General features: G+C 43.7%; 2 protein-coding genes across 3 annotated transcripts; both read left to right on the plus strand.

The window, feature by feature from the left end:
• The first annotated feature begins 261 nt into the window (after positions 1 to 261).
• On the plus strand, positions 262 to 13708 carry proser1 (proline and serine rich 1). 2 transcript variants are annotated; one of them, XM_080013709.1, is made up of 12 exons: positions 262 to 633; positions 879 to 944; positions 1290 to 1358; positions 3450 to 3544; positions 3674 to 3767; positions 4498 to 4608; positions 5315 to 5416; positions 5614 to 5692; positions 6409 to 6501; positions 9589 to 10966; positions 12145 to 12289; positions 12397 to 13708. In XM_080013709.1, the coding sequence occupies exons 1-12, from the start codon at positions 589 to 591 to the stop codon at positions 12520 to 12522; spliced, it is 2403 nt and encodes an 800-aa protein (XP_079869835.1). In that variant the 5' UTR covers positions 262 to 588; the 3' UTR covers positions 12523 to 13708. The 2 variants fall into 2 exon arrangements, with proteins under 2 accessions (XP_079869835.1, XP_079869836.1); XM_080013710.1 differs by lacking the exon at positions 6409 to 6501.
• A 625-nt stretch (positions 13709 to 14333) lies between these two features.
• On the plus strand, positions 14334 to 20259 carry stoml3b (stomatin (EPB72)-like 3b; the record flags this gene model as incomplete). Its single annotated transcript, XM_080013186.1, has 7 exons — positions 14334 to 14397; positions 16280 to 16383; positions 16475 to 16547; positions 16664 to 16746; positions 16830 to 17033; positions 17544 to 17678; positions 19141 to 20259. The coding sequence occupies 7 exons, from the start codon at positions 14334 to 14336 to the stop codon at positions 19327 to 19329; spliced, it is 852 nt and encodes a 283-aa protein (XP_079869312.1). The 3' UTR covers positions 19330 to 20259.
• Between the last annotated feature and the right edge of the window lie 442 nt (positions 20260 to 20701).

Genomic DNA, 20701 nt, shown 5'->3' on the forward strand with positions numbered 1-20701 from the left:
ATCATCATCATTTTTCAAATCGTCTTTTCCATCAGGCCACCTAAGTGGGGTCCTACTTGGTATTGACGTTCCTAGCGCCAGCTGTCAGTAGCAGCTAACCATGCTATTATTTATAGCCGCGTCGTAGACCCGTTTACCAGGTTTCATACGGACCGCGCCGCTTGCGCGCTCTCCGTCAAATTGCGTGGACTTTGAATCAACAGATGTGCGAATGTTTATTTGCGTTTTTCTCCTCGGCTCCCTTTGTTAGGCTGTGCGCAAAACTCGGCTCGATAAGTTAGCTTAGCTAGCTTGTTGTTAGCCGCTAGCTGCTAAGTTGGAATCTGGCGAAACAAGGTACCCAGCATGATCATGACGCTTTACTTCCAGTTTACCGACTCTTTGCTGCTGATCGGCGATTTGAAAACCTCAGATGATGTCTCTACCACTTTATAATACGATAGCACAGGGTCAAGTTGCTTCTTGATGCATTTGTCTGAACTACTTTTCTCATTCCTCGCACTGAAGAGACCATACCACAGGAGTGGTAGTACAGTGGTGTAGTGTTTTGTGGCAGGATAAAATTGTATAATTAATCCTTCAATCGACATGGATAAGAAATCATTTGACATAGTCTTGGACGAAATCAGAAAGGTAAGAACATTTTCAAATCTGTCTAATTGTTCTAATTGTCTAATGATGATGACCCTGATGAACACAGTAAATGCACAGACTTATCTATGAAAACTTGCCCAATTTCCTATCTCTGACAAGAGTGCCTTGCCCGTACTGAGGTTTATCGTTAATTTCTATTAATTTTCAAGGTAATTGTATATCGCTATTTTCTTTTAATAATAAATCTTTAAAATAAATGTTTTATTAATTTTCTTGTGCTATAGTGTGTCCTGACTGACCAGAGGACCAAGGCCATAGAACAGGTGCACGGCTATTTCTCCAGCGAACAGGTGAGCTACCTTCTCACTCCCAGAACCCTGCCATTTGCGGGAACATTTCTGCAAAATCTCTTATCTATTTTAACATTGACACCACTTAGATCTATGTTCCCAACCTTATTTCTACCACGGCACACTATTGTTTTTAAAATCTTGTTAACCACTAAAAACATGTGCCATTTGTCCAGGACAGAGCTTATACACCACACAAATATAGTTCAAGATAATTACATTTGAATTACATTTATTTATGCCGATGAGAAATTACAGAAAGATCAGGTTATAGTTGTAGGGCTAAGCCTGTACTGCTGCTGCACCATCACTTCAAATATTTGTTTGGATCTGCAACGTCTGCAGGTGATGGAGATACTCAAGTACTTCTCATGGGCCGAGCCTCAGATTAAGGCGGTGAAAGCACTCCAACATGTGAGTAGCGCATTTTACTGATAATCATTTGCATTTGGGTTGGGAAAAAAAAGTACTGGTGTTGATTGTGTGATGAAAATGTACAGTGTAATCTATGGATATAAAGTATGAGCCCTACTAAAGTTAAATATTTTGTACCGTACCTTTTTAAGGGGGAATAAAACCCTAAAATGGTTAAAGCAACACTATGTAACCCCCCCCCCCCCCAAACGGCTGTTCTTGCACTATGTAACTTTGGTGTTCAGGTAGGAAAACCATAAGGAAAAGTGCATTAATGCTTCACAGCACTACGTCACTTCTTTGGTGTTGGGTCACAGATCCGCTTGCAGCTGAACACACGCCAGGCCGAGCACATCTGATACCTACACCGGTAGCACGGGGCCGATGCCCACAGCTTTGGGCGGGAAGCTGCGGGCGAGTGCTCGCTGAAAGGGCGAGGTCCGTTCAAGGGGCGCGGTATCCTAGGTGTACATTGTTCACCGATCAGCCACAACATTAAAAGCGCCACTAATAACCACTAATATTGTGTAGCTCCCCCTTGTGCCACCAAAACAGCTCTGACCCGTGGAGGCATGGACTACACAAGGCCTCTGAAGGTGTCCTGTGGTATCTGGCACCAAGATGTGAGCAGCTGATCCTTTAAGTCCTGGAAGTTGCGAGTTGGGCCGCCATGAATCGGACTTGTTGTTCCAGTAGGCTTGGGCAGATTTACGATTCGATATGTGATTGACATTGATGACAGACTATTTTTATTTTTATTTTTTTTCTGCCAGGAAAAATCCGAGCATTGAAACATAAGTGCAGTTTACCATGTTCTGAAACTGGAGCGGAGAGGGAGAGAGAGAGAGAACGTAACCTAACTCAGGGCTTTTTTTGTTTCTCCTCTTGACAGCGGTGCGTGCCGGCTCCCGTGTTTTTGCTTTAGATCTCCTTATTTTCATTTGTTTCCTACATGTATGAAACAAAAATTTTAAACACAACTAGGTAAGGGGGCTGCCCCGTTCCAAAAAATCCCCTCTCCCTGTTGCTTTCCATTGCTATTGGACTTAATTTTGTTGAAAACTGAATGTTTTTGTAAAAATACTTTACTTGTAAGAAATCCTGCACTTCTTGATGGGAAGACCACATTTACAACATTACAATACGTTCTATGCATTCGCACCCCCCAGAAGAAAATGTGATTCATCAGACCAGGCCACCTTCTTCTATTGCTCCATGGTCCAGTTCTGACGCTCACATGCCCATTGTAGGAGCTTTCGGTGGTTGACAGGGGTCAGCATGGGCACTCTGACCGGTCTGCAGCTACACAGCTTTATACATAGCAAGCTGTGATGCACTGTGTGTTCTGACACCTTTCTATCATTGCAGCATTAACTTTTTCACCAAATTGTGCTACAGTAGCTCTTCTGTGAGACCAGACGGGCTAGACTTCGCCCTGCAGGTGCATCAATGAGCCCATGGGTGCCCATGACCCTGTCGCTGGTTCACCAGTTGTCCTTCCTTGGACCACCTTTGGTAGGTACTACCCACTGCATACCGGGAACACCCCACAAGACCTGCCGTTTTGGAGATGCTCTAACCCAAATTGGCTCAGATCCTTACGCTGCTTCCAACACATCAACTTCAAGAACTGACTGTTCACTTGCTGCTTAATATATCCCACCCCTTGACAGGGGCCATTGGAACGAGATGAACAATGTTATTTACTTCACCTGTCACTGGTTTTAATGTTGTGGCTGATCAGTGTATTTGCGTTTGTTACATATACTGTTATTGAAACGGTACCGATAAGGTTCATAATTGTCCAGTTAAATTAATTATGTTCAGACACCGGACAGAGTTTTACCACAATGGTGTAAAAGTGCAATCTCACTCAGACTGTAGGGCGGCAAATCCAAAAAGTTACATAGTTCTGCTTTAAATAAAAAAGTTTGTTTTTCTTTAATTAAGTATAAAATGAATAGCTTTACCAGCCTACGTTTGTTTACGTATCTGCTAATATTGAAGAAAATAAGTTGTGCTATTGTGGCGTTTTGTGATCCAACAACCTCATTTCACTCACTCACTCCCACCCGATTCCTCTGTCCTCAGAAAATGGTTGCAGTTCCAACAACCAAACTTGCAAATATCTTAAACTGCTTCACCTTCTCAAAAGACAAACTGATAGTCCTGGAACTGTTAGCGCTGTAAGTACATTCCCAAATGAATACTGTCCAGCCCATGCCTTTTTTTTAATCTTTCTATGCCTGACAAACTGACAGGCAGTCAGTCACGACATTTTCAATCAAATTTAATCTATTACTGTATCCAAACAGGAACATATTGGACGCTCAGAATTACCGTCCCGTCGAGGACCAGTTTCGTATCCACTTGTCGGAGAGGAAACGAGCCCGTAGGATTCTGGAGCAGGTAAGAGACAGAGACCGGCTGTCTGCCTTTCTATTGAGGGAAGCAAGAACAAGGCAATTGTTGGTGTTTGGACAACTTATTTTTAGATTTATAAACACAAGGGGAAACTGTTTAATAATTTTAACCTTTACCAGTTCACATTAATGGTTTTTGATGTGTTTTGTGCTGTTTTTCGACAAAGTGTAAAGCATCTTCACTTCTTACTGATGCACTTTTTTTTTTTTTTTTTTTTTTTTTGGTGACTCAGTGAACGGGGGAAAAAACCTCAGCTTGAGATGAGATCTAGACATTCTTTTGGGTGATTTGCATTAATATTTAAATACTGTTTTTGCTTAAAGGTTGAATCCCGGCATCCTCCCTTCAGAAACTGGATTGATGAGTTAAAAAATGAATTTAGTCCATTTTATAATAAGGCTATAACATAAGGAAATTTGGAAAGTGCGAAGGGGTCTCAAAACTTTCCAAATGCACTGATGAACATTAAAAGGCTGGTGGAAAACACTTAGAATTGATGATATGCACATTCAATGAAAACATGTGCTATAGCAAAGGTGAAGGCTATTCAACTTGTTTACATACAGGTTTTCTTAACCGAGGAATTTTTTAACATTATATAATAAATACAAAACACATTTTTAGACGTTTTCTGAGTGCTCCCATTTGAGAAACACTGGTCCACACCATGCAAATGACTGATCTGTCCACTTCTTCTATATCTGCGACTCTCTAGGTGTGTAAGGTGGGCTGCAAGGCGCCTGTTGCGATGATCTCCTCCTGTGGGGTGATACCAGGAAACCCTTACCCCAAAGGCAGACCAAGCCTGGTTACCGGCACCTTCCCCGTGAGTGCAGGGTTTTTTTTTAATACGTACTCATTCCTGTGATATTTCCTCTAATCACGAGGCTGAATAGGACGGGAAAAGCTGAACACACTTGGAAGAAATCTTGTTGTGTCTTCTTCTTGTGAGTATTTATTAGATATGTGCATCACCCAATTTAGATATTTGAAATTAAAGTAGTAGATACTCCATGAGTGGTAGATACAGAGAATGTGATATCAGCTCTAAGCGCTGAGGACCTCCCTTTTGATGCCCGTAAATCTACTTTATAGGAGCCAGTGGAGAAATTGACCTCGGAAGACACTATGGATAGACCTCAAACTACACACATGTTAAATTGTTATTAATATTAATAATAGGATTTGTGCAAATCATATTTTTTTGTATGAACAAGCTCCTTGGATACTGGTATGAACAAGTGCTGTTGTTTAGAATTAAAATTACACTTATTTTTCTCCTCCAGTATTTTCTCCTCCGCCTTTCTGAATAAATTATTTATTTATTTATTTATTTATTTTTGGTAAATTTTCATTGCACAAAACAGATTTGCTTTTCTTAGACATGTAGAATTATTACATGTGTCTACCTACCTTGTTTTTTTTCTGTAATATTATTCTATTTAGTCCCAAACCACTTTGGCTGTAGGTAGGGTGTTTGGATTTGGATCGAGTCGGTCGCCCAAAAAAGCCATTTTGTTGGTGTTTTAAAGGGAACCCCTCCCGTCAAGAAGGACGGAGAGAAGAAAGACGAACCTTCGAATGGCACAGATGGCAAAGGAATCGCTTCCCGGATTATTGGACCATTTAAACCTGTGAGTTTGTTTTCTTCGACCACACCACCAGATGGAGCTCTAAATTGAGATTGTCCAAAGCGTACATTTCAGCTTTTACAATGATCAAAGGTTAAAATGATTCCTATCTTTAAGGAAAGGGGTTAATCATTAAATAACATTTATTATTCATCACCAAATAACACACAGCTTTAATCGATTTTCCTCACTTTTTCCAGTTTCCATCGACCTACAACCCACATCGGCCTGTGCCCTACCCCATTCCACCCTGCCGGCCCCATGCTACCATCGCCCCAAGTAAGACACAACATGCAGCCACACACACACACACACACCTATCCCTCATCTGCAGAGTACAGCAGTATTGGATGTAATCCAAATTCTACACAAGATTCAGAAAAAAAAACAAGATTATAAAAGCTCTTAACAGTAATGCCATTTGTTATTGTTTTATTGTTTGGAGGGGCGTTACGTACAATATAACACCTGAGCCTGCTCACGTGTGGTGAGGGCTGGGTTCGGTGGCCTGTGTCCTAAAGTGTGTGCTGGAGCATAGGGCTGGGAAATATGAAAGGATTTAGTATCGCAATCACAAAATAAGCAATAGCTATATTTAGCAATATCTAGATTAGTAGCTTATCCTCAATTCACACAAGGTGACTTGAAATTTTGTATTTTACACACACACTCACACACTCACTCACTTACTCACTCACTCACTCACTCACTCACTCACTCACTCACTCACTCACTCACTCACTCACACACAAGGCCCTATACACATGTATTGCGTTGCAGGTGTATAGGGCCTTGAGGGTCATGCATGTTATGATCAGACTAAGAATCCATCTCAGATTGATCGCATTGAACAATATGGCTGTTTCGCGCTGAAAGACGCCACTGAAGGACTCTAAACGACAGCATAGCATTATCGTTACTAGCATACCATTGTTTGCTATTATAGCTCTACTCGAGTGTGATGGGGGTTGTTAATGTTTGGAACTGCCACTCAGGTGCATACAACAACGCAGGCCTTGTGTCTGTGGGGGGGGTCATAACGGCCAGTGTGCCCCCTCCCCCCTACAGTGCTGCCCACAAAGTAGCAGGTAGGATACGCCTACCGTGTGTGTGTGTGTGTGTGTGTGTGTGGGTGTGTGGGTGCCTGTTTGGTAGAGAGCTATAACCCGAATAGCTACTCCTCTACAGTTGCTGCCTAACTATCTGGCATGCCGCTTAGCTGTGCTTCCCCATCGCGATGCGCTGAGATAGACTAGGGAGAGCGCTGGCCGACCTGTGAGGTCATAGCTCTCAGTTTTCATGGACTGACATTGTTTTGTTGAACTAATGGCTTCCCCCCCCCCCCTCCTCTTCTCTGCAATCATGCTTAACATGTATGCTTTTGTGACACAATGCTACAATGTTTGGTATAACCTATTGTCTCAAAGGGCAATTTTGTCAGTTTTCAACATTTAAATGCTTTTTTTTTTTTTTATGTTTTTAGGTAATGTTGGTTAGGAATTATCAATATTGACATCATGTCATGGCAGTATGAAAACATTTGACATATTGGCATTTTGGTAACAATTGCAAGTTCCAAACTTCAGTACATTAAGGACACGTGTTTACTATGCATACTATCACAACAGGTGTGACTTTCTAACAGACATTGGACCTCAATCACTAAACTTTCCTTAAATTCCTCTTGCCTTTGTCCAAAAGTCGGCCAAAGCTATCCTGTCGACGCTGGATCAGTTCACAAGATGGCGATTACGCCGACCACTTGGGTCGGGTCCTGATGATCTAAAAAGATTTTATTTCTAAGAAAAGAGCCTTCAAATAACCATGGAACTCTTATTTTGTGCCTGCTTCAGGTGTAGCAGATGATCAATGCTACTTGTTTGTAGACCTGAGGCACGTTCCCCTTCATGCTGATTTGTTTTCGTTGGGTCCTTAAGTGTCGTCATTACTCACTTTGATCAAGCATTAATATGGCTATATTCAGTCACCTACTAGGTTTATACATGTAGCCTACTAAAACATTTTGTTGTCAGTAGCAGCACCGTATTTGATCTATTTAATCAAATCAGCTTATTCAATCTTGCCGCAAAAAGATAAGAAATCCCAATTATGATTGCCGCTATGTTTGTGGAACTGTTAATAAGTGATGGGATTTGATCGTCTAAGTGTCGTAAGTAAATCTGGTTATTTCCACGTTTCGTGAATGAGGCCCAGTTTACCACAAGTCCCTCATCCTGTTGCAACAAGCAGTTTCATATTCATGACAAACCGTATTATAGAAAATAACACTATAGCAAAAAAGAAAATTGTTACGGGAATTCATGGTGGTATAGAGGGAGAGTAAAGTATTCCTCTCTATCCATTGCAATTAGCAAAAGCATGTCTCCATTTTAACAAATAAACGTTCCCACAAATCCATTGCTATATCAAAGGTTAAGCTGCTTTCACACATGAGCTCTCGACAATGTTCGGTTAATCAGGCCCGGGCAATGCCCAGAGTTGCCCTTTTATGCCATGTAGCAAACAACCGGAGCAGAGTTTCCGTTAGAACAAATTGGTGCCGGTCCACGTGTCCTGGAAGATTTCAGTTTCCCAGACAAATTACATAACCCTAACCCTAACCAAATTGATAAAATTAAAAACAAAATAAATATGGCAAGTAGGTCTAATTGAATGATCAAGTTTGTGGTGTTCTGTCTCGTTGTCATATTTGACAACACAATGGATATTTACTGTCTGCTTTGGGTCGGAACTTTATTTCTCAACAAACACCAAACTATGGATGTATGTGTCCCTGTTGTCACATTACATCATCTTTCTGCTTCTCAGAGTTCTGGACGCTGAGCTCTGTCGCTGCTCCGTGTGTGTGTGTATGTGTGTGTTTACAAGCGCAACCTGTCCACGAGGGAGGGGGCCGGGCTTATTTCTATATCGATAAACGTAATTGGTTAGAGGTGAAACGTCAGCTTTAGGTCGTCCACACTGATTGGCTTTCAGTTGCAACTTGCCGAACGCGGAAATGAACAGATCTGCAGAATTCTATATGGAGATGATCGAGCCTATTTTATTTTGACCTAAGAAAATAAATATGTTGATAATTATCGTCTTATCGCCCAGCACCTATTTAAATTGTGCTGAGAAGGAATTATTTTCACCGGACATTGTGACCGGAGAGAATTAAATATGTAGGACTTTAACAGATTTATCCAGTTTAAAAAACGGTAATTTCCGGAGATAACGGAAACTCTGAACTGGACATTGTCTGTGTCAGACGCATTTAAACGACCTGGAAATACTGAGTTTGGTTTAGAAGAGGGGCGGAGCCTGGGTTGAGCACGCAGGAGGCAGGACATGACGCTGCAGAGTTTACAGCACACCCAAGATGGCGGACGAGGCTACAGACTTATCTTTTTCTTTTTTGGTATTGATACTCCATTCGGACGTTTATGTAATATAAATAAGAGTGGAGGAGTACAAGGCAGCTACGCTCCGTGCACCAAAATCTGAACGAAGGTCAATGACTGGCGCATGATGGAGACGTCATCAACAGGCAATACGCCCACTCACTCGCTGTGAATTCTCCGGACAATTACCTGCTCTGTTCACACATACCGCTCAACTGGGCATTACCTGGACCTTGTACCAGGGTGCTGGCTGGGTAAAGTCCAGTCTAACTGATTTGGACATTTGCTTTCACACATACAGCTCCTCCGGGTAATGTCCGGATAGTTTCAGGGTTGCAGTGCATGTGTGAAAGCAGCTTAAGACAGAGTGAAGATTTACGCTATTCATTAAAAAGCAAACAATCTTGACTGTTGTACAATGTGACAATGTTCCTCAAGATGTTTTTCAAGGAGAGAATCTGTTAGCAGTTGAAAACTGTCAGAATTTCTCTCATGGGACGCATGTGGGGAAGCTTTTTGGCATTTTTGTTTCTCACTCTGTCCACTCTTTTTAGCCCGTATGGGTCTAACCTATTTAACCCTGGTCCTCGCATGTTTTGGGAAACGGAATCGGTTGAACTTAAAATATCATCACTAGAAATTTTGGTTGGAATTATTGTTCGATTGTTATCATGATCTATCTATTTTGTTCACCTCTGGTTCTTTGCATATCGAATAATTCCAGTGGCCAAGCGATTTTTAAACTAAAACAAATCTGTCTGTCCTCGCCAGGCTACTCTAAACCAGGCAACCCACAGGTCACCACCCCTGGGGTCAAGAGCGGACCCCTACTCATTCCACATGGATCCACGGCCTCCACCCCCGTCCCCCCACATGCTTCCCTCGCCCACCCGCCATCCACTACCCCCATCACGCCAGTGTTCCCTGGCATGGTGCCCTCTCATAATTCCGGTGCGCCCTCCCACTCGCCAGCTCCCTCCCCATCAGTCATCAAAACGGGTCCGCTGACCCCCAGCGGCCACACCACCCCTGTACCCCCATCCGTCATTAGGGCCCACACGCCCTCAGGCACCCCCTGTGGGACTCCGGCACCGAGCAGTTTCTCTCCGTCCCCCTTCCACGCCGGGCACTCCAGTCCATGCCCCCCTGCTACCTCCAGGGGCCAAGACACCCTACCTCCTCAGGCACTGGGATCCTCCCAGCACAAGGGTTACGCCCACTCCACAGACCCTCACACGGGGCTGGCCTTCCCCGGCATGCATCCGCAGTCAAATAACCCCGCTGCCTCCGTGATCCGCAGTTACACCCCCTCTGGACAGTCATCCCTCACTTCCGGATCTTCCACTCCAGGTCTTCTAACCTCTTCGGCAACCGGCCCCAGCCCCAAACCGTCACCGGCCCATCCTTCCCAGGCAACCATGGGCTCGGTGGGGGCGCTCTACAGTGACCAGCAGCGCGCCGTGCTGAGCCGTCCTACGGGGGGCAGCAACAGCGGGAGTAACAGCCCTGTGCCCTCGGCTTTCAAGGGTGCCTCTCGCTCTGGCACGCCCTCCGTTGGTTCTCGAGTGGCGTCGGGTTCGGCTCAGGCTGCCCTGGCGCGCTCCTTGGGTCTCTCCCACCCCTCAGGTTCCCCCCAAGGCTCCCTCCCAAGTCCTGCGACCATCGCTGGCCTCCATGCCCTGTCCTCCAGCCCGGTTCCCTCCCACTATCCCGGGCTCTCCCCTTTCTCCTCTCTGACTCCCTCCTCCCTTTCTTCAGCCATGCCTTCTATGTCGCCCTCTGCCAACATGTCGAACCATCCTCAGAACTCCATCTATCCAGGCCTGGCTCAGGCGGGGGCCCCCGTGGCAGCCTCTCCTTTTGGGCTGGGCCTCACCTCTGCCCCCTCTATGTTTCCTGGGCTGGCCCCCGGTTCAAACCCTGCTGCCTTCCCGGGATTCGGGAGCTCAGGAGGCCCCGGTGCCGCCAGCCCCGTGCTGTCCTCCTTCATGGGGCTACCGGGAGCTACCGCATCATCCGTGGCGTCGGTCGCCCCTCTTCAGGCAGCAGCCGCAGCAGCCGCAGCAGCAGCCGCTGCAGCGGGGGTTCCATCCTCATCACCAGTTCTACCAGGCTTTGCATCCGCTTTCAGCTCCAACTTCCAGCCTGGGTAAATAAACAAGTCTGAATGTTTGGGTGACTCTCACTGTTGTCACGGATACCGTTCTGTCATTTGGGTAGTGTTACAGCAAGAAGGGAAGTGCTATACAGGTGTTTACACAACGTTTTAGAATTGGTGCATCAGCTGTTCGTGGCCAAGACTGACAAAATGGTCGCCCAGAATAACTATTTCAGCTGTAGCAGAAGTTTCTAAACATACAGTTATACTGCACTCATTTATTTTTTGAAGTGTTTGAAAAACGAGGCAACCAGACAATAGCCCAAATCTGGTTTGGCAGTCATTATTGTCGGGCCCTGCTATATTTTGCCTGGAAATCAGTAATTGCTTAAAATGGCCAAAGCTGTCCTTTTTCTTTGTGAATTTACACTTAAACGTAAACCGTGAGATTGTAAGAGCAGAGGAAATGTGTCATCGGTGTTCATTGCCTGCTCCAAGCCGTAGTAAGGCATGTGTTCCACACTGGAATAAATGTGTTAAGTGGTCACCTGCATCTGCGTACAAAGTCCTTTACCATGGCTCTCTTCATGTATGACTCGTACATAGCTTTGGGTAGACCACAGGGTCCAAATAATACTTTTTGTTTATAGTACTATTAAGCATATACTGTAGATTACAGACTATACCTTACTTTATCTAAGACTGTAGATACGTTGTGTGCACAGGTAACTATAATAAATGCATGTCAAATAAGGAAAGGGAGGGAGCTTGCGTCATGTCGGCCCATATGCTGGACAAAGACCAAGTGCAAGAGCAAAAGGCACCTTTGATGTCACGGATTCAAGATGTGGAAAAACCGTGTCATAAATGGCCTCACCACTCTTTAAATCAACTGTAAATATTGATAAGTTAAGGTAAGGTCCCTGTAACGTGAAAATAAATGTGTTCTGAGTTTGTCACGCCACAGAAAAATGCGTTCTCTACCACCCAGCCAAATTTGAACGATTAAAAAAAATCTGCAAGAATTTCAGAGAAACAGTTTAACGGTCTAGCTCCACGATTCAGTACTACATCGTTGAGTCTTTTCCCATGTTTTCAGCAATTTCTCTTTACATGCATGATGTGTTTCGAAACAAATAACGGAATTGACTTTACCGGGACTTTAAGGATATTCTTCAAACACTGGCCGGATGCGATGCACTCATTCCGCATCGGACTTTTGGTTTCAGGCTAAGTGGCGGACTCCAGCCCGCTGGCGGCGGAGGGTTCCCGGGCTTGCTCTCCTTCCCCGGGGTGCCGGGCTTCTCTCCCTCGGCCTCCCCGGCTTCCCTCGGTGGCCTCCATAACCCGGCCATGCAGTCAGCCTTGTTGCAGGTACACACACCGGACTATTCCTGGGGGGGGGGGGCATTTGGGAGGTCTGGGTCCATTGAGATACACAGAGAAACTCACACAGAATCGCACGTTCTCCTTGTTTCCAGGCTCACAATCCAGCGGCGTTGGAGAGCTTTCCCCCGCAGCCCAACGGATTCACCAACTACCCCCCTGGTCCGGGAAACCCCTTCCCCCTCCAGCCGGGCCTGCACCCCCAACTGGGCTGGCAGTGAATCCCCACTCACACACACGCATACACATACCCATCAGTTCACTGGAAATACACACCCCTGCTCTAACCAACATGCTATGAAACAGTTATATTAAGGAGTACTAAATAAGTTGAGAAAAGTAAAAAAAATAAAATAAAATAAGTTTTTTGTTTTTTTTTGTTTTTTTTTTCCAAATTATTTAAATTTGTATGAGTTGTTAGTTTCCTTTCACAGTTATCAGTTTTTAAACTCGTCAGATCCAGCTTTTAAATCAACTATGTATATTGGCAATATTTGTGATAATGAAAGAAGCGACACGTCTCGCCCATCAGGTATCTTAACTTCGGATATGAGTTCTAAAGATGTCGTATCACATGGATTTATCGTTGATGTGTAGCGGATGTCAAATTATGAAATGCTTTGACCTTTAAGACATTCTGTTGTATGGTAGTGCAAAACGCCTCCTCATGAATTTTGGCACACTACACTCTTTGAATCTTTAGTCTAGAGACGACCTTTACTGTACGTTGTTCCTTTCCCGGCTCGCACAGCGGTAGCTGTCGGAGCCATCAACTGTGACTCTTGTATGTTTACATCCCATTTTCAACAACTGTGATGCTACAACCACTGCGACTACAGCTGGTAACTACGCCTGCAGGCCGATGCGCGTACAGATGAAGTGGCACGCTCTTTTGCAAAATTATGCAATGGTTTGAGATGTAATATGGCTGTATTAATGAACAATATGTCAGTGTGATCAGTGTGTGAACAAAATGAACTGTATGTACATGGCCGAACCCTCCACATTTTCTTTGAACCTTTTATTTGGAGCAGGTTTGACTCGCGATACTGCGTTGCTGTTGTGACAAAAATAGACACTTCCTTTTTCTCCAAATGGAGTTGTCCTTTATTTTGACAGTACATATGCGGGAACACAGTGACTCAATCAAGTAGTAGTTACTGGGCCCCAGTTGGCTCCACATTTTTGAATCGGTGTCATGTGACGCTGACCAGGCCAGAGCAGTAAATTACGATTTGGCTTTACGACCCATTATCACCCAGCACTCCTTTACCGTGGCGGCTTATCAGTGAGATGTGTCAAGTGAGAGGAATGGAGCCACGTAGGAACCTTTGGCTCAGTCACAAGACCTGGATTTTCCTCAGCCCAGTGCCACTCCACCCGATTTGATTTTTAATATTACAAAAGCCGTATGTTGTAACATCAACATGTTGCCACATTGTGGAATTTTAACTGTTACTCTTTGAAAATTGCCGCCAGGAACTCAGAATAGGGGAAAGTACGGTCGGGAAGCAACTTTGAAGGATGTAGCCGGATTTCCTTTTTTTGCCGACGTCTACATTTGCTTGGACCAGGTTTAAATTTGCCTCGCATGTAACAACAGCATCCCACCGAACCAAAACAATGTCTTGAAACTGGAGACACAGCCATGCATGAGATGAAGTGCGCTTATTTCAAGTTACGTCGTGTTTAGGAGTAATTCAAAACCGATTTTAAGCCTTTTTCCATCATTTTGATAAAATAAATTGAGTGATAAGCCTATTCCTACAGTTAATTTTGTGTGCGATTATGTTTGATATGTATTTGGGTTTTGCAGCCGCTGTAGTACAACACTTGTCACTTAAATCTGAGAATCAACACTCAAAGTTGATGATCAACCCACCGGCCAACCCGAGGCCGCACCTCTCCGTCAGTGTTATTGGTTAAGCGCACTTCCTTAAAAAGGATGGTGACTCCCTCCTCAGACGTTGTGCCTTCCCACCAGAGCTAATCTCCCCGTTGCACCGCTGCTTAATCAGTTCTTTGGAGGCATATGGAAATGGAAGACCAAATGGAAAGCCAGAAACGAAGGGGGAGAAGCAATGAAGACTTAATATGTAAGACTTCCTTTCTTACTTTCTTCCTACCTCTTGTATGCTCTTATCCTCAGCAGAACTTTATACAGGTAAATCAATGTTGTTGTTGTTGTTTTCACCTTTAAAATAATACTGCCAGCTACTACTTGATGGTTGCCAACACAGACCATTTGATAGCAGAATTAGTCGTAATTGGTAGAGTGATCTCAATGCGTCCTTAAGTCAGACACTGTAGGAGTAGAGATCATTGCCATGGAGACACAAGTCACATGGTGCAGAGAGAAAAATAACCCAAAGCATTCGTGTCAACGTACTGCTCTGTGTTGTCTTTCATTGTACGTCATAGGCCTTGCGTTTACATGCCCTATTATTTTCTGATGGACAGGAAGCCTCCCATTACAGAGTTTGGTTTGGCCCCATTTAAAAGTACTGTTTATATAATATTGGGTATCTATCACTAACCTGTTTGACAAGGTCATGTAAAAGCTGTGCAAATATTATTAGCATACAGTGAAATTGCTCTGTATTGTGTAAATACGTTGCATAGGTTTTGCTTTAGAATAATGTCAGTTATTTCAGGCGACAAATGGTCAAAAGTCCCGAGAACGGAGCCAGCTTGGACATTGTGAAATATGTTAATGATTTCCATGCCAGCTTGCGTTTAGTGGCAAGAAATGTTATTCAACTTAATGAAGCAACAAGTAAATGAGGCCTTTGAGAGCTCACCTTTGTGTAAGCAGAGTTGTTAGTAACGGTAACAATGCTTTCGAGATCAGAGATCTCCCATATTCCCAGTACGGCCTGCGTAGTAGTGCACTTCAACATGAGACAGTTTAATTGCTTTCAGCAAGCTGCACAGTCATGTCGTCAAAATACAAAATAAAAAAAACCTTAACGTCCTTAAGATTGTACAGTACCTGGCCATGACGGATATTTACAGGAAAAAGTCTTTAATTCCTATTTTCTCAGTTCGGGATGATACAGTGGTTTAGCATCTTTCCTAACTGACAAAAAGTCTATCTTAAGATAAGATAATGTAGCCGTAACTTAGGAATCCCATTTTAGGATAGCAGTGAACCGGTCTTTAAATTAAAAAAAACAACCGCTAAAACCACTGCTGCTGGGTCTCGAAAGTCGGAACATGTAAATGTACTGATGGAAGGGTTAATGAAACCTCAGGATGATGTCATTAACGTCCCTTTTTCCCTATTGGCGTTGCTATGGATACAGGCCTAAACAATCGATTGTGATTTGTGAATTTACAAAAGTAGTGGGGTAGTGGGATCTTTATAATTTGATGCGTAGGTTGCGGAGCTAGTTCTGTCAGAGACCTTGACGCTGCCACATGCTTCCACGCCCCTTATTTGGTCGGCCTATTTAAGCAGCCAATCCCCCCTGCCCTACCTGCTTGTTCGCTGCTTGGCTGCGCTCCCTCCACCTCCCCTGCATCCACCTGTTGGGTTCTACTCTTCTATCCAATGGAGGATTGGAGCTCATCACTCCTCTGTTTCAAACATAGTCATACTTAGTGAGTTACACTTAGTATGTCAATGTTTGCTGTACACCTGACCGGGAGTGATTCAAGATTCAAGATTCAAGATTCAAGATTTTTATTTGTCACATACATATACATACTTCCATACATATATGCAGTGAAATGTAATGCAACGCACCCGGTGATAGCACACAATAAGTCCTAGGAAGGATGTAGCAGTAAAGCCCAGATGCCCAAACTCAAGCAAGGCAATATACGTAAATAGATCATTAATTTTTCAGATAATAGATAAATAGATAATTTCAAAGTAAATATAGGTGTTGTCTGTCAGAAAATATAATTGGTAAATAAATCTGTCTGGAATGAATAAATATGTATATAAATGTATCTCTTCTGTCTCTTCTGTAGTGGACCGGACAGGAACTCTGGGATGCGTGGGATGGTTTCTAGTCATTCTCTCGGGCCTGTTCACAGTTTGCCTCTTGCCTCTGACCATCTGGTTCTGTCTCAAGGTGAAGAGTCCGCTCGTGAAATGTGTGAGATTACAAAACGGAGAACTGTGGGAATGAGCCGGTTGTCCTTGCGTGTCCCGTCCCACCGCAGATCGTTCAGGAGTACGAGCGAGCAGTCATCTTCAGGTTGGGTCGCATCACCGACAAGAAGGCCAAAGGACCCGGTGAGAGCTGGAGGAGAAGAAATCTGATTAAAATAGTTACGTTCCTTCAGCCTGATATAGGAAAACGAGTGATAAGTGTAATTATTTGTTGTTGTTTTGTTTTTTTTGGGCTTCAGGAATTTTCTTCGTTCTGCCCTGCACCGACTCCTTTGTCAAAGTGGACCTAAGGACGGTGTCCTTTGACATCCCGCCGCAGGAGGTAAGGTTCTGGTTAAAAACGGCTTCATCGCCCAAAACAAAACCGCCGCAGATCCCGACAGATTCCACGTGCTCTGCATCCAGATTCTCACCAAGGACTCGGTCACGGTCAGCGTGGACGGCGTCGTCTACTTCCGGGTGAGCGACCCCATCTCCTCCGTGGCCAAGGTGTCCAACGCCGACTTCTCCACACGCCTTCTGGCCCAGACCACGCTGCGGAACGTCCTGGGAACCAAAAACCTGGCGGAGCTGCTGTCCGACCGAGAGGGCATCTCCCACGCCATGCAGGTGCCGACTTTGAATCTTAGCATCTCGAGCGCGAGCGATCACTATCAATACACATAACCAATGGGAGCCCCATTGGGACACCTCAGACATTTGCTGGCGGTTTTCACGGACAACGCCAGCTACCGTTACACAAGTGTGCGTTGCCAGATTCAGCACAGCCACACCTGCCCAACAAGCCCTCATTCGCCCTCCAACGAAAAATGATGGAAGAGTCATGAACATCGTGAACACCATTTCTTTTTTTTTTTCCATGTCCTCGCCTGCATTACTTTAACCGTGTGTAAGTGAATCTCTATATCCAACATACATCGAGCTTCTCCCCTCTACTTTTGCCTGTCGATGGAGAAACCTCCCACAGGGTACTTTGTGTGAAGCAGTCCCACTGAGTGGCGTTGTTTTGTTGACGCTGTGTATCAAAATGTGGACCCCAGTTGGCAGTGGTAAATTATTATTTTTTTTGCATACTACTGGGAGGTTTTTCAGCCTAACTTCCTTCTCTCCGCCCTGCAGTCCAGCCTGGACGAGGCGACCGACCAATGGGGCATCAAGGTGGAGCGCGTGGAGATCAAGGACGTGAAGCTGCCTCATCAGCTGCAGAGAGCCATGGCGGCGGAGGCGGAGGCGACCCGAGAGGCCAGGGCTAAGGTCAGGGTCCAACCGGAGCGGGAATGAGTGCCCGAGCGCTGAAACCTGCAGCGCTGCAGGTTCCCACCGACGCAGAAACATAAAGTTGATTTCCTGAAAAAAACAGGAAATCCCAAACGTCAACCTAAGCATCTGACCCCCACCCCAAAACCACCGGGGCTTTCTGCACCAGTTCTTTTTCTACTTTCATATCCGTTATTGTGGGTTTTTTGTTTGTTCGTTTGTGAGGTTTGTGGGGGGTGGGTTAATTTGTTTTTCCATCAGAATCAGAATAGTTTTTCCGCCAGGCACATTTACATATATGCGAGTAATTTCTTCTGGTGAGATTTGTTGCACTCCAGTACAGACCATAAGTATTAAAAAAAATAAAAAGCTTAACAGTCTCAAAAAAGGAGAATAGGATAAAGATAAAAAAATGAATGTGTCAGATATAGGCAATAGCCAAAAATATAAAACAAGATTTAAGATATACAAAATATACAAATGCGATTCTATGCACAGGATAAATTACAGTTATTGTACATAGGTAAAAAAAATACAATATGAATTATTACTATGTGCTATCTCAACACCAGTGTTATTGCACATACAATATTGCACAAGGTGTGCGTGCGTGCGTGCATGATACATATCTGGCCAAAAAAACTATATTCTTAATGAGTAAATTGTAATAATATAATCGTACAATAATAGTTGCTGAATTGGTAGTTCAAAAGCTAGACAGATACTTTAATCATGCCCAGAGGGCAATTGTGTAGCGGCTCACATAGAAAAATAAGCCGATAATAAAGGAATAAAATTAATAAATTTGCGCTGAACCTAAGAATTCACAGAAAATATCAAAATTTGCAATTTACAATAAACCTAAAAGTTAACAATAAAAAATGTGCAACATAAAATAAACCTCAAAAATCCGCAATAGGTAATAAAAATGGACCCAATAATAAACCATAAAATACACCTAAGAATAATAATCCTAACAGACTATAGACAAGAAAAAAAATTGTGACATATAATAAACCCCAAAAAAATAACTATAAACAACAACAGAACACATAACATAAAAAAATAATGAAGAAAAATGTTGCAATAAACAATAAAATAGACCAATAATAAACAATAACCAAAGTAGTTCAATCTGTAAAATAATCCAAAAAAAAAAAATATTGTGACCATAACAACAGTAACCCCCCAAAAATGAACCATGAACAATAAACAGTGTATGAATGTGTCAACAATTCCCATTCTGACCAAAATAAGAGAATTGCATACTTTACCGGGGGTGTGCATACACACATCTATATAGATATATATCAATATTGATATCTCTATCTCTCTATGGTCCTGTACGGTGTGTACCAGGGTGATAAAACGAAATGTTCTGACCATAACCGTTACGTTCCTATAGGTTATGATGAGGTCAAAGCTGTGTACTGTATCTCCGTCGCACTTTGACCCGCAGGTGATCGCGGCTGAGGGGGAGATGAACGCCTCCCGCGCCCTGAAGGAGGCGTCGCTGGTCATCGCCGAGTCTCCGTCGGCGCTGCAGCTGCGCTACCTGCAGACCCTCAGCAGCATCGCGGCGGAGAAGAACTCCACCATCATCTTCCCGCTGCCCATGGACGTCATCGGCCACTTCATGAAGAAGTGAGGCTGAGGAGAAGTGAAAGCGAGGACTCAAAAAAGAAGAAGAAGAAAGAAAAGAAAAAAAGCCTTCCTGTTTTGGTCGCGGCTCGAAATGTGAAAATGTCGGCTGTGTAGGATCGGTCACGCACTTCGGTGACGGAGCGTCGTCACATTGTTTTTATGTGTCAAGGGCGTTCGCTGGGCCCACCTCCCATTTACTGTGATTTTAATCATGAAATGGAATGTTTTCGAAATGTCTCTTTAGCGTGTTTGATGTTAGGCCTACCTCACACCGAATCCGGAATCGCTCCAACGGTCAGAAAACTTCCTTTATATAGTGTTTGCAAAGTGGGAACAAAAATTAAAAAAAAAGCAGGCACAATTCACTGATTTAAAGAGATTTTATTGATAGTGAATATGGTGATGTCCAAGGTTACCATTAATAACATTATTTAATATACGTTAATTATTTACAAAGCTTTAAGCCCGATTCCGATTTATAAGATAAATACAAAAATTTAACCTTGACTGACGTAACTTACTGTTTGTAGTGTCAGACAGAAAAATGTGAAAGCATTCCAGATCCGATCCGATCAGGTGCAGATAATCCGCCAACATAATTGACTTCTGGTTTGTTGTTGTCGTTTGTCGGATTCGGTGTGAAGCACGAATATCTGTACGTCTTCTCGCTGTTTTCAGTGCCACAGTAGCTGCTTTGGTAAAACTCTTTTTCCCCAGCCTTGTTTATGCGATAAAGTTAATGACGAGTACGTTTTTCTTTTCATTTTTTTTTTTTTTTTTTTTAAACGCTGCACTGGCTGTAAATAAAAAATAAAGCTCCTGAGAATCGACAGCGAGGGACGTATTCAAAACCGTCCAAAGGAAGACAACACATTGTTAGAAAAATGATTTTGCTGAATGCCGTTTTCTAATAAACAATGAAGAAGAAAAAGTCCTTGCTCTCAAAAGTGAATTTATGATCTGGTACAAGGGCCGGTTGTACAAGGGTCGGATCAGAGATGTGCTTAAGAGCAGCTCTCTGGGATCAACGGTTTATTTTCAGGGAGTCAGAGAATGTATGGTCAGTTTGGCGTCACGGATTCATACGTGTACAAGGTAAGGCAAACTGTCACGCACCAAGGACAATGAGGTGTTGTTCCTGCTCTTGCAGCTGCATCGTGGGGAGGCCAAAAGACGATAGCATACAGACTGTACTCCCATGGTTTTCCAAACCATGGAAAAATGGAAGATATGTGACTGGGGACATGAGGTTGTGGATATGTGACTGGGGACATGAGGTTGTGTTCTTCATTGTGTGTGTGCATATTATGCACACACATACCTATATGTTTCTGTGATTACACAGATTTATATATATTGTTACACACGCAAGTTTA

Source organism: Zeus faber (genome assembly GCF_960531495.2).
Source record: "Zeus faber genome assembly, chromosome: 14".
NCBI classification, from domain to species: Eukaryota; Metazoa; Chordata; class Actinopteri; order Zeiformes; family Zeidae; genus Zeus; species Zeus faber.

Excerpts from the sequence above, each read along its gene's own strand:
- proser1 (XM_080013709.1), top strand. The coding sequence starts at position 589 with ATGGATAAGAAATCATTTGACATAGTCTTGGACGAAATCAGAAAG. Across the intron at positions 945-1,289 it reads GCTATTTCTCCAGCGAACAG|GTGATGGAGATACTCAAGTA; the intron begins GTGAGCTACCTT and ends CAACGTCTGCAG. Across the intron at positions 10,967-12,144 it reads AGCTCCAACTTCCAGCCTGG|GCTAAGTGGCGGACTCCAGC; the intron begins GTAAATAAACAA and ends TTTTGGTTTCAG.